Genomic DNA, 14,640 nt, shown 5'->3' on the forward strand with positions numbered 1-14,640 from the left:
GTATAAAGAACAAGAATATTGATCAAATAATTCGACTCGGGAATCATTTTTTTTCTTTAGGGAGAATGAAGAGAGAATTAAAAGAGAGATGGAAGTGAAGAACTTGAAGTTGTACATGGAGAACATAAACATCTTGAAAGAGAATGAGAAGCTAAGAAAAAAAGCATCACAACTTCATCAAGAAAACTTGTTTTTATTATGCGAAATCGTGAAGAATTCAAGGAAGCAGAAGACCTTAAATTAATTAGCCTTGTTATATGTTTACTAGACTGTTATAATTTGTAGCAACCTTATTATCATCCGTGATCACTATGCTTTATCACTTCTTACATAGTAATGAATAGTGAATAACGATTTCGTTTTCGGGCCTATAGTTGTAAGAGATATGAGGCGTGTTCTTTTCGAAACTAGTATAATATAATTCACTTGTATATAGTGCATAAAAGATAATTAGAAGTAGTGAGAGAGATAGACGCGAGTGGTATATAACAGTAACAGTGTTGGAGCTAGATATTTTTCCTAGTATTTTTCGGTCAGATCACATAATAAAAGGCTGTCAAAATAAAGTAGACCGTCATTGTAAATATACTAAATAGATATACAATGTCATTTAAAATATACATTTTATAGCTAGTTGTTGCATATAGTTTTTCATCTTTTGAAAAAACGATCTATTACATCTTCAATCGTAAGCTTCGCATAATTAAATCATCTTTTACATCTATTCCATCATGTATTGTCTATTGTTGATTAATTATTTAATGGTAGTACAAATGAAACATAATTAAATCATAACTACGTGATAAATGTCGAGGTAGTTATTAGTTACAACAATTTTTTCTACATAATAAATCATAACTAATTTGCCAAACTCATTTAAGTTAAGTTAAACTGACAACACGTACGAGTTAAAGTATTTTAATAATTAACAAGACATGTCCAAAATAATTTTTCATAAAGATCGAGCATTGCTCTTGGTATACTTTTAGTTATCATAAAAGTTAACTTGTTTAATGCTGGGTCCCAGTGTAACGATATAGAGAAGATTAACATGATCAGTTGTATCAACATAGGTAAATCTCATATCGGTCGTAGACAGGAGAGATTCTTGTTTCCTAAGGAACGCCATGTGTCACACCCCGACCAATGAAGGCGGAAACGTCGAGGCGCGACATGATTGCTCATTGCACAACGACAATAACTCATTTAAATCCATATAATCATAAATAACACAACAATTGTTCATACAAAATGCCAAATAGATAGATAAACAAATAACTTGTTCTTTCATTTTCTAATATCCTAAAGCCAAGATGATAAGTTTCTTCAAGTAATCCAATCAAGCTAACATCAAACCTGTAACATTGCATAAAATAGAGTTTGTCAACACAAAGGTTGGTAAGCAATTTTCATAGTTTTGGACAATAAGTATATAGTATGAACTCCACAACTAGTATATGAAAACAATAAATAATAGCAACAATTTAGATAATAAAACCGTCAATAAGAATACATTGACGACAATAATGAAATCGTCAATAAGAATACATTGACAACACCTTTCTATATGGGGATACCATATATACTCGGAACTAACGTATGATCATACTTTCATGAGGCTACCCACCTTAGCATTCAAGAGGCTACCCACCTTTGCAAATAATCATGTAAAGCATATAACACCAAATCAAGCATTTATTTAAGTAAACATATTCAATAAGTGTTGTGGTTTAAGACTCAAGTATAAATCATTTGAATTTGAATAAGTATGCAATGCTACCCTCAAAACGAAAGATGGAAAACGGGGGATGAAAAAGTACTCACATTAACAAGTAACTTGAAAGATAGTGTCGTGAATAATCGGAGAGATCGGTTTAACTAGCAAGACCTATATTAAACGGGTCTTGTGTTAGTAGGTAGGTCTTGGAAGGGTTTAAAATAAAATACATGACAAATAAAGTAAATAAATAAAGTTTAGGATTTAAAATGTAAATATTTGAGAAATTAAAGAAACGAGTTTTGTAAAATAAGTTTACTCAAAACCGGGTCTCGGTATTCTATTCATTAGTTTTTTTTCTTTTTTTACTCAACCTATGTTAAGTAATAATGTGGGTTAAAATGAAATATTGCAAAACCCTTGGTTATAAGAATACCAAAACGAGGTTTAAACGAGTGTTCAGGTTTGTCGGTTCGAGACTTGATAATTGACCCAGCTCAAAGTTAACTTCCCAAAATAATAAATGTTTTGAGATAACTCAATAAAATCAAAATAGGCTTAACCAAGTATGTAGTTCTATTGTGAAGAACCTTAACGTTCGTTAAGCAAGTATACGACTTTATCGGTCCGAACTTGTTATAAGGTCAAGTTGGTTACCGACATGCCAAGTATGTTTAGAAATTAACTAAAATTGATTTAAAATATAATCTTGAAGAAAAATATGAGTTTTGGTGGCTAAAAACACACTTGTGTGTCTTAAGCGAGTGAACTCGGTTTAGTTCGGTTTTTGGTTCGGTCCTTGACTCGAAATAAGACCGAGGATGGTTACCACATACCCAATTACCATGGAACTTGTAAAATAACTTATAAATAATAATACTCAAGTTTTACATTCAAAAAGTTAACAATAAAGCTTTTAAACGAAAGTTCGGTTTTTGGTTTGGTTCTCAACTCGGGATGAAACCGAGGCTAGTCACCACATACCCAATACCACAGAACTTGACAAATATGAACAATAAACTAAAATATGCAGAAGTTAAGCAAGTGTAACAAGTTATATGTTTAGATTTGTTAAATATATAAACAAGGACTACAAAGTCCTCCATGTAACCTTGCCTTACTAGCCCAACATTTCAACCGGCCGAGACCGGAGAAATGAAAGACCGAAGGTAAACAAGGAGTGTATATTATATATATGTTGTAACATCAAGCTTTAAGTATCGAGAAGTTAGTTAAAATGAAAGATTAGCTTAGTTTGACCTTGAGAGTCAAACTATGAAGAACAATCTTAGAATTCAAGAATTTGAGAGATAAATGAGGAAATGAATAAGCACAAATGAAGAAGATGGGTGTGTATATATAGGGTAAGTTGAATGGGTCTTTCATAAAGGGTGTTTCATGAAAATGAGTTGGTTATAGACCCAAGAAAGCACAAACTATAAATGGGTCTTTCAAGTCTTCATTTTGGTAGTTTTAGTCCCTGGAGTTCGTTTTGAGCGTTTTCGGGGCATTTTAAGAACCGAAAAGGGTGTTATTTTTTTTTGAGATCCGACAACTATAAAACAAATATATAACATAAAATTCATCATCTTGATAATATCGAAAGGTTCGGGATACAAAACGGGTCGGGTTTACATTAAGAATACAAATATAAAATAACCCGAAATTGACAAATGTCACACCATGCCTCTTAAATCATGAACGTGTTTCCGACTTATTTGGCTGTGGAGCACATAAAAACTTCACAGTTAAGCATGTTGAGGTGGGAGCACTAGCAGGATGAGTGACCTTATTGGAAGTCTCCATCAAGACAACCAAAAACAAATTTATGAGTTATTGGATAGGCACAATATTGGTGTTATGAGAGGCCGGATGTTACACACATATTCTACATTAATCCATTTAGCCATCTATGAGCAAATAAAAATGGAAGTCAAGAAGCATAATGTCATTTGAACTTTGGACCATCAAAAGTCAACATTATTTCTATTTTAAGCAAAAAGAAAGATGAACCTCCGGATGGTTGGACTTTTACACCAAAAGTTGACAAATTTTCACATAGGATAATCCATAATAATTATTTAACTTGCCAACTTGATTAATTATTAATCCAAGCTAGATAAAGTTTACATATAGCGTATCAAATACAAATTAAACTGGTTATATATATGTTATCCGAAGTTATATAAATTATAAAGTATTAACCGTAACCAGTTTTTAAGTAGAGAATTGTGAGAACGTCATCGCACGATTATATTTAATATCATCATTTGAGGGGATGAACTGAACCAGTAAATGATTTCAATAGCGACTTTTAAGCCCAGAAACTACAATAGTGATCATGCAAAAAACCAAGAATATTTGGCATTTTCATGATCATGATTGTAGAATATATGAAACATGGATGAGTTTTTCAATATTTCTAATGATTCAAAACACTGGTCAAAAGCCCTAATCATAAACAAAGTCCAATTTTCTTACTTGACGACGACAACACTTCTAATGGGCTTTCTGGCCCATTGAAATCTGGGCATCAGGCTAACCGCTAACGACTATACTAAATAGCCTTTCATAATAATGGATTGTTTTGTGGCCCACAGTTTCATTTTGGCACAACACTTGGACTTGAGAAAAAAATAATGGACTAACTACCTGAGGTGTTAAAAAAAAACCGGTTTGAGACCCGTTTTAAGCAAACTGAACCGGTTTGGCTTTAAAACCGGTTCCCAAACCGACCCAAACCGTCAGTTTCAGGACCGGTTCCCCTTAAAATCTACCACACCGGTTTTAAAACTGAACCGGTTTGAGGAATTCGGGTTTAAAACCAGTTTAAAACTGGCTAACCAGTTTATAAAATGGATCGAACCGACGTGATCAGGCCGGCCTATCTTGCTTCTAAACCGGTTTATAAGCCGAATCGGTTTGAGTCAAACCGGTTTTGACCAGCCGTTGACCAAACCCGTTTTGTACACCTCTACTAACTACCACATGGTTGTAAAAATCCTGACTAAGCGTCGAATAATCTCGATTAATCTTGGTTCCCCACCAGCCGATTAGCGACTAGCGTTTACTTCAACACTGATTACCACATGTATATAAGTGATAACAATTAGTCTTTCACAACGATTTAGATGTCACCTTAAGTAAAAATAATTTGTTGAAGATAAAAAATCACGTGACTTCAATTTGTAAGTTATATTTGTTAACATGTAAGAGATTTAAACGAGACAATTAGACTTGGAACCAGACCTCTTTGAAGTTTGTTTGTGAATGTGACTAAACCATTAGAAATATAATATTTGGCATAATGGTATACTATTACTGAAAATTAAAAATATCACTTTATTTAAATCTTTATTACCCAAAATAAAAAGTATACTCACAATATGTGTATTAGAATCCATATGAATCAAACAAATAGACTATCATGATTGAACCTAACATGTCCCAAAATTGTGGCAAGCTACATCATAGTTTCATAATGGTATAACAAAACCGGTCTTGTCCACCACCTTATTATATATTACCTTGTGTTTGTCGTTGTTGGCATCAATATGACAATAGTATCAACATTATTTTCTCATTACTATTTTCTTGTTACTATTCTGTTTCTTGGTGGTTTAAGTTCAGGTGTAGTTATCGTTTGATTATTTGATTATTTAAGAAGAATTGTAATATCCAAGCTCTTGTACCATTTAATAGTGTTCATTTTGTTATCCACAACCGATAGGTTTAAAATGTGTTAGGGTGATATTTGAAATAAAACTTTTCTTATAATCTAGTCTCTCTCTTATGAACAAAATGATTTGCAATTGACTACATTATGATTTATACTACAAAAGCATAAAAATCGAAACCAGTTGATTAACAAAAACTAATTAGGTTAATTATAACATCATACAAGACAAAACTCGATGCTCTCATCGGCTAGCTGCTTTGCATTGAGCATATGATCACAAAGATCCTAATGTAGTCAATACATTAGCATCACCTCTAATTAACAATGTGCAAACTTTAGTTTCGCCCAAAATAAAAGATGAGCAAACTTTTATATCATACTTGGAATCAGACATAACGATTATAACATGTCTGAAATGTTCGTCATAAGAATGAAAAGATTTTTTATTTTTATATTCTAGCTCGTTTAATAAATGTGTCAGTTTTGGATGATGCCTTAAATTAAGCATTCGACATGAAACAATTTAAATCAAAAGAAAAAAAAAGTAAATATGTATAATTTTATAGTTCAACCCATTTACGTTCATAATTTTATTATCACATTTACAACCCGTCTATCCAAATTCACAATAATTTGTCAATTCTCTTAAAACTTGATTAAAACTAGCTATCTGTTTAATTTGGCAACCCGTTTGACATGCTTAAATATCTTAAGAAATACCAAAGCTACATGATTTTAAGAGTGTTGGAATAGAAGGGTAAAAGTTAAAATTTGAAAGAGAGAAAAAAATTAAGAAGTGTGAGAGCATTCTCATCCCATCCACTATTTTCAAACAAAAAATACAATAAAATTCACTTTATTTTCTCTCTATTTCAATTAAATAATACTTTTTATACATTTTATCATTACATTTTCTCTTTCTTTCACTCACAACCACTTTCAAAATATATTAAAAAATTATAGGGGGATGAACAGTAACTTTACAAATATACAGAAAAATCACTACTTTTTCTAAAATATAAAAACTCTTCACTCACAACAACCTGAATCACTCTCTAAATTATAAAAACACCCCTCACATAATATAAGGGGTTGGATGAGAATGCTCTGAGAAGTATTTGTGGCCATACAAAAAACTTAAAAAAACAACACAAAAATCATAACTCAAAATATAAGAATAAAAACGAAAAAAATTAAAAAACTAAAATGTTTCCCCCGCCATTCCCGTTGCAAAAAAAAGATACAATACATATAATGTTGAAAATGAACAAACAACACAAGATAAACCAAAAAAGACACAATAGATCGTAAAACATAACACAATGACGAACAAAATATGACATAATGTTGAGTAATATAACATAATATCAATAAAAAAAGACGCAATGTCAAGAAAAAAAAAGACACAATCAGTGACGAAAATAAACACAAAACATAATGATAAACAAAAACACACAATGATGTTTTTCACTCAACATTGTGTCTTTTTTTTTGTTTTTTTAGAACGAGAAAGACGGTGGAAACGTTTTTTGTTTTTTAATTAAAATTTGAGTTATTATTTTTTTATTAGTTTTTCATTATTTTTTAGAGGATTTTATTTTTTATTTTTTTTTACTACAAATTTTTCTCATCTTTCTTATTTTTATCCTTTTTTTATAAAATAACTTTACCCGGAATAGCCCAGTTGGCCACGCAAGTGATGGGAGACCCGGGGGTCCTGGGTTTGATCCTTGATGCCGACCGGATTTTCCCAAAGCATAAAAACCTGTCGTGCTTTTGGGCGGAGTGAGCCAACTGGGTTTTACCGGGAACGCCAAGCCACTTAGATGCCAACATGGGCCCCGATAATGTCAACATAGTTGGCCTGAGTAGTGGTGGGGCCGCATTACGGTCGCGATAACGCTTAACTGAGAAAGTCGCCGTTCAAAAAAAACGTACGACTATTTACTTTCTAGCATTAAATATATCATTTATTTTAGTGCAAGTTAGCTTTGAAGAACATTAAATAACTTTACTCGCCAACTTTGGTCTTGAAATGTGTCAGTGTCACATAACTAAAAAGGGGTGCATGCTTGACGACTATAACTCATACGTGTCACTAACCGATGCGATTTCACCGTCCATGAGTCACAGAGTTGCTTCCACGTTAAATTCTGCTGGTGAATTAACGGCAATAAAACAATAACTTTTACGATTTTACAAACATTTTAAGACCGACGTAGTATGCCAATCGTTCATACTGGTTTTTAATGTTTTAGGCTTGACTCATCTAAGAACATCATTAAGAAGAAAAGTCATCACTATGGCCCATGGGGAAAACACCATTAAATTGGATTTCAAGCCTGACTTCAAAGATTCTAAACCTTAACTATCACCTCATATATTGTATAATTTTGCAAAGGTAAATTGGATTTTAAAAATCCAATTTTTTTGCAGTTGGTCGATAATATTCCCACCTTAGAAGCTGCCACCAACTTTCAGACTAACTGTTTTTCATTGGACACCAGTTAAAAAAAATTAACGTTGTTAAGTTTTTTTTCAAATTTCAAACTGATATTTTAGGGTTTTTGATTGAAATGAGGATACAAGACGATTGATGTGAAACTTATCTCGAAAAAATGCTCCAAACGACGAAACGGTGCTCCAATTCATGTGTTTAAACTTCCAAATAACAAAAATCAAGCCGCATAGAGCACCGTTTCGAGGTAAGTTTTACATTAATCTATTCGTATCCTTATTCCGATCAAAAGCCCTAAAACATCAATTCAAATTCAAAGAAACTTAATGGCGTTAACTTTTTCTAACGAAAGTTTAACGAAAACAATTAGTATAAAATGTAAAACAGTGACAGCTATTTTCTAAAATAAGATTATTATATCTGTCAATTAATAAAAGATGAAAATTTTGACTTTTACAAAGTTGAATATTTCCAATATAACAAATATTTAATAATTATACTATATATAAATGTAAACCTATAGCTGCAGTAGAAAGTATGATGGTCCAATTAGTGGATGTTATGTGTCAGCTACTAAGTTTATTTCTTTTTAATATTTCAAAATCTGTTTTAAGTATTTATTTATTTAGAAGTAGTTAGAGTGACAAAAAATGAAGCTATTGTGGTGGTGTTGCTATAATGTTGTAACCCAGATGTTTTGGGTTCGAGCCTTATCTAAGCTGGTTTTTTATATATATATTTTTTTATGGTTTTCTTTTGTTTTTTCTAAATAGATTTCATACAAGATCAAACAACGAAAAAGTAAGGTGGTGTACTGTTTCGTTTTTTACTTTGTTTTAAAAAAGTTATTTTGAGGAGTTGTTTTTGGGCTTTAGTTTTGCTAACGTAAAAAACGTAGCTGATACCAACCAAATCGCGGCAACTTACGGAAACGACGCCCGGCCAACAGAACAGCCCGGCGCAACGCGCCGAGTAACAACCTAGTTTATACAATTTTGATAAATATATATTTAATTCATAACTCGTACAATGAATATGATCATGATGGGCCTATGTTAAAAGTAACAAAACTGATTTCCATTCAATTACTCTTAATCTCGGCTGCCTGCCAGTCTCAGTTTCCATTTCCATTCCTCGTATACAAACATACATCACCGCTTGTATTCATCGTCCGGCATGTTTCCCAGTTCCTCATCGTACCTTCCGATCTTATTTAACTAACCATCATGCATTTAAATTTTCGTCTGCTTCCTCAAATTTCGTTTTAAGTTTCATCGCCCAGAATTTGACGGATACATTCAAGATTTTAAATATTCAATTTGAATATTTGATTGATTAAAATTTTGTTACGATGATTCATGGAAACGAATATGAGATATTAATAGAACGTGACAGTGACAGAGGCAGTGGTAGTAATGGTAGTAATGGTGGTGATGGTGGTTGTGTTTGGTGGTCACTTTGGCGGTGGGCAAAGCTAGTTTTTATTATTATTTTCGTGGTGGTTTTGGGTGGCTGCTTTGTTATATGGATCGGCCCTTTTCTCATGAATAAGGTACAAAATTAATATTTCATTTATTGTGTAATGTAATGGTTTCTTTATTATTGGCACACACTTTAGCGTGTTGGACGTAATTTCGGACTCCATGTAACAAGTTGGGACCAATATTGGCAAGACGGTTCCTAGCTAATTGTTTTGTAATTATAGCAGGTAATGTCTTGGCTAGCAAGTTAGGTTAGTCTATGTAAACCGAGTTATGGTTAGATGCTAAAATTTATAAGATACACGAGTTAGGGTTGAGAGATTGTAATCAGTTTTTTAAGTTATATTTTTTGATTAATATAAAAGAGAGTTAGTCGTTTAGTTCGTGTTCGTTTATCCATTGGGACTTGAGAGCAGTGCCAATGTAATGCATGGGGAAACGCAACACACTAGCAGGGCGAAGTTTAGTTAGGCCCGGGATGGCCCGGGCTCCTCTCTTTTTTTTTATGCCTAGTGGTGTAAATTTACCTGTTTTCGTCCGAAAATTTTTTATACGTAGTGTAAATGTACCCATTTTCAACTTAAAATTTGAGCCTGGCCTTGCGTTTATGAATTTTTTAATACATTTTGAGTGCGGACCCCCCGACGAACTTGCATAGACATAGACATTGGTAGGTATCATATAGATTTGAAGGCTTAATAAAAGTTTAAAATATAAAAACGATTTTGAGCATTTAGTTAAAACAGAAAATTGACTGTTTACATAATTAGATTTCTAAAGGAATTTTGTTACTAATTGTAATAACTACATAACTGAAGTTTTAGTCTAAATCATTTACTTTATTGTGTTTAATTTAATCGCATAATTAACATATGCGTGTAAAAAGATATTTAAGTTAGTCAAATTCGTAAAAGACAATTTTGCGCCTTTACATTGACAATCTCGTCATCCTCAAATGTATTGTAATATAGTATAGATGCGTAGAATTATGAACATGAAAACTTATATCAATGGTTTTCAGGAAGTGATACCGATTTTAAACTGGGAGACGAAGACATTCAAGAAGCCAATTCTAGCCATCCTAATAGTATCTTCGGTTGCATTACTCCCAACGATCTTTTTACCGTCCACACCGTCAATGTGGGTGGCTGGAATGACATTCGGTTATGGTTTCGGGTTTCTGCTAATCATCGGTGGTGTAATCATTGGCACGTCTCTTCCTTACTTCATCGGATCACTGTTTTACCACAAAATCGAAGTGAGTGTTTTAACTGTTGTACTGTTTTCATATGATTACATTTGTTTTATGATTATGGGTTTTTAAAAATATTTTTGTCGGTTTTTTTATGTTTTGTAGGAATGGTTGGAAAGGTTTCCGAAGAAAGCTTCGATTTTGAGGTTAGCGGGTGAAGGGAACTGGTTTAATCAGTTTAAAGCTGTGATACTGTTGAGGATCTCACCGTTTCCGTATGTGGTGTACAATTACTGTGCTGTGGCAACTGGTGTTAGGTTCGGTCCGTACTTGTTTGGGACTTTGGTTGGAATGGTTCCTGAAATATTCGTTGCTATATACACGTAAGATTTCTTTTCTTTCTAACCTGAATACGACTCAATACATTTATTCGTGTCAAATAAATTGTTCTGACCAACAGGGGCTAAGGTTAGCGACCCCCCCCCTGTTTTTTTCGCAGTGGTGTAAATTTACATGTTTTCGCCCTAAATTTTTTTACTTAGTGTAAAGTTACCCGTTTTTTACTTAACATTTGAGCCTGGCCACGCGCGTTTATGAATTTTTTAATACATTCTGAGTCCCCCCCCCCGACGAACTCGTCCAAGCTTCGCCACTGCAGTGACCAACACATTTAAAATTTGTTTAAATTTACACAACCAATGTAACTTAAACGGGTTGACTAGTTGAACTTATAATGTGTGTATTTTTATTTTATTTAACGGGTTGGCGGGCTCAACTTATAATATATATGTATATATATATATATGTTGCTAGAATATGTTTTGTTTAATTATACGGATTAACATGTCAACCAAAACACGAACTGTTTATTAAACTATGCTTAAATGTATTTTGGATATGGTGGTGATTTCAGGGGTATAATGATAAAAACACTGGCGGATGCATCAAATGAAAAACGAATGATTTCAGCGCAACAGATTGTATGCACGGTGGTTGGGTTTCTTTTAACGGTGATGACAACCATTGGAGTGGCAGTTTATGCAAAAAGACGGCTGAGTAAGTTGCAGAAAGAGGAAGAACAGCAGCCATTATTGCAGTAACAAAACAAGTTCCGCCATGAACTCACATAGTATATTTGCGAATAACATGGTTCCGAACCGGACATAGGATATGCAGCAGCTAACAAAACAAATCTCTTCTTTCTAGTGAATTTGTTCGCAATAAATCGTAAATGTCCAGCCACTGTGTTTGGCTTTAGTCTGTAGAAAGAATTGTCCATGTAAGTATAAAATTTAAACTGATTTATTTGTTAATTGGGTACAAGTATGAATTTGTGAGCAATGTTAGGCAGTGTTGCAAAAATCACTAGTCGGGCGGTGGGGTGGGGACTAGGGATTAATCGGGATTAATCAGATCGGACTTTAACGTATAATTTTCAGTTTAATATATACATACATTTTTATATGTAATTTTCATTTTTATATATACACAAACGCATTTTGGCCGGAAATTGGCTGGAATCTCGCTGGAAACTGCTGATTTTGGTCGGAATCTCACCGGAAACCACCGATTTTGGCCAGAACCTCATCAGAAAAAGCCAACTAAGTTTGATTAATCCTGATTTTGGTCGGATTTGATCATTGACCGACTAGCCCAAAATGAATCAGTGTGGTGGGGACTAGCGAATAATCGCTGTAAAAATCCCGATTAGGCGCTGATCGATTATTAATTGGCGCCTAGTCGGGATTTTTACAACACTGATGTTCGGAAACAACTTCGGTTTAAATCCATCTTGATGTTGCTGTGATCATTTTGCTTATTGCGATCATGGTAAAAGCTCGTGAGCCGTAGCATTGTGATGATCGTTTCGCTTATTGCAACTCCAGGAAAAGCTCGTTAGAGCACTCAAGTCAAACGGAGCCTCAAATAAATCATAGCATCATCTGTTTATCACCAAATTTTGTTAACTTTCTGCATACTGTTAAATGCTTTAGTTATTTTTGTACTTCCTGCATTTAGCTCATTTCGGTTTGGTGATCGGCGAAACTTGTTGCAGATCCACATGAGGTTACAATAGAATTATATTCGCCTATTCGCATTTGATCAATGATCATATCAGCTTTGTTCAGTTTCAATACATTCATACTAAAATCACAAGCCATAGATTGATTCAATATCCTATATGAATTGCATAATTTAATATCCTTTAATATCCTCTTCACCCTTGCTCATTCTCCGGTTCCTGCTTATCACCCGAACCATTCTTCCTGATCGAAACCAGCGACTGCTTTGCCCAACGCTTCAGATTCATAGGCTTCTTCCCTCTCATGTGCTTTGTAGTAGTGATTGCAATAGCAAGATCATTAGGAAACAACGTCTGCCACACAAACGCGTGTAGTAACGTAGACACAAACAACACAAACACCATGGACGATGAAAGAAACGATAACGTCAACGCGATGCCCTTGCTTGGAACGCCAGGGTTGTATTCCGCATACTTGATCGATGTGATCGATATCGTAGTCATTGGGAACGTGTAAGACCACCATGCGACTGAAAACCTGCGTAGTGCAATTCATTAGTTAATGCGTCTTGATAACTTAATAAGTTAATAGCTATTCGTCAAGGAATTGGTATTACTTGAATCCTAAGAAGAAATTGATGCGTACGATGAGCAAAAGATAGAGGAATAACGCGATGAAGTAGCAAGTCCTTGCGGAGCCGTCAAATTCACCGTATATAGCCTCCCAAGCGATACTAGCAGCCGATGGAGCTGCGATAAACATTGAATAAACCGGATGTAACTCTTTAGGTAACGCCACACTCGTCGGCAGCCTTTGATACAAAGTCACAAACAGCACAAGATAATGTGCGAACCCGACCGCCCAAAGAAACTTTCCCGGCTCTTTCCACCCAACTCTTGCAGCCAAAACCGCGCCAACGAAGTTTCCCACAACGGATAAATGAGAAGACGGGTTAGCCACTTTGCAGAGACGTCGCTTGCCTCCAGATAGCCACTGGCCATAGATTTTGAGCTCGAGGAGGAAATACGGGATCATGAAAGCACACCATAACGCGGGGTGAAGCGGCTTTTGTGCTAGCATAGGTGGAGCCCCTATGGTTAAAAACATGCATACCACCCATGGTGCGAAAAAGAAGTTGATTCGCACCGGGTGGAAGAATTCTCTTCGGATTGCTTCGAAGTAGAATATGCATTTGAGAAGGTATGTAATGGTGACACACACGAGCACGGTTAGCGCTAAGATCCAAAGAACAAGGTTGATGTGTGGTGGAATGTGTAGAAACTTTGTGGCTGGGCTGATTGCAAGATTGTGCCATAGGATTGCTTGGCTGCTCAATCCTAAGCACATCCCGAAACAACCGATCGGAAACCGAAGCAGAAAGGGCCATTTTTTGTCTTTTGGTAGAAGTATGTCTTCAGTATCCTGCAAAACCAAAGTTTATTAGAGATTAGTTTTGACAGATTATGACTGAAATTAATGACTTAAGTTAGTGAAACTTGTTAACTTATTATTAGTGTTAACATATAGAAATCTAACTCGGGCCGTGGGCTAGAGTTGATTTTAAATTGCTTGCATCAAGAGTGCGGCACAGCTTGTTGCCCGTCTGCCTGCCACTTTATTGTAATCGTTTTGAGTTTAATGAAAACCGATCAGTTTTGTTCGAATATCTTATATTTTAGTATTTAAAAGTTAACAAATTAAAATTTTTTCTCTAAATACTTTTTCGGGTGTTTTTTAATAACGAACCCCTCGCAAATGTGTGCGCTTCCCACAGCATCAGCTTTTGGGATCAAACGCGTTGGGGGCGTCACACGCTTTTTAAAACCAAGGTTTAAAGACAAATAAACTCAAATTATGTAATACACTAATATGTTGTTTAATCATCCATCTCGTTAAATATTTCGTTAGTGTATTATAGAATAGATAAACTCTGTTAGAAAGTTCTGTTAGTGTAGCCAGGGTGCAAAATGTAAGTAGATGATAGTTTGTGTAAAAATTGTAATTAGGAATATTAGAAACGATACGAAGGTTTTATTTGGTTAACCGTCGCAACCCTTGCTAGATTAACTGCCGGAGGCTATAAATACCT

General features: G+C 34.5%; 2 protein-coding genes across 2 annotated transcripts; one reads left to right on the plus strand and one right to left on the minus strand.

Moving 5' to 3' along the window:
* The first annotated feature begins 9,205 nt into the window (after positions 1 to 9,205).
* Positions 9,206 to 11,627, plus strand: LOC143605697 (uncharacterized). The gene is made up of 4 exons (XM_077081713.1): positions 9,206 to 9,406; positions 10,357 to 10,593; positions 10,693 to 10,910; positions 11,441 to 11,627. The coding sequence occupies exons 1-4, from the start codon at positions 9,206 to 9,208 to the stop codon at positions 11,625 to 11,627; spliced, it is 843 nt and encodes a 280-aa protein (XP_076937828.1).
* A 1,118-nt stretch (positions 11,628 to 12,745) lies between these two features.
* LOC143605698 (guard cell S-type anion channel SLAC1-like) lies at positions 12,746 to 13,983 on the minus strand. The gene is made up of 2 exons (XM_077081714.1): positions 13,168 to 13,983; positions 12,746 to 13,088 (listed from the first exon to the last, which is right to left on the minus strand). Exons 1-2 carry the CDS (start codon positions 13,896 to 13,898, stop codon positions 12,746 to 12,748), a joined length of 1,074 nt encoding a protein of 357 aa, XP_076937829.1. The 5' UTR covers positions 13,899 to 13,983.
* Between the last annotated feature and the right edge of the window lie 657 nt (positions 13,984 to 14,640).

This window comes from Bidens hawaiensis, unplaced genomic scaffold, assembly GCF_021521415.1.
Source record: "Bidens hawaiensis isolate Kalapana, Puna unplaced genomic scaffold, B.hawaiensis_p1.1 tig00070821_1, whole genome shotgun sequence".
NCBI classification, from domain to species: domain Eukaryota; kingdom Viridiplantae; phylum Streptophyta; class Magnoliopsida; order Asterales; family Asteraceae; genus Bidens; species Bidens hawaiensis.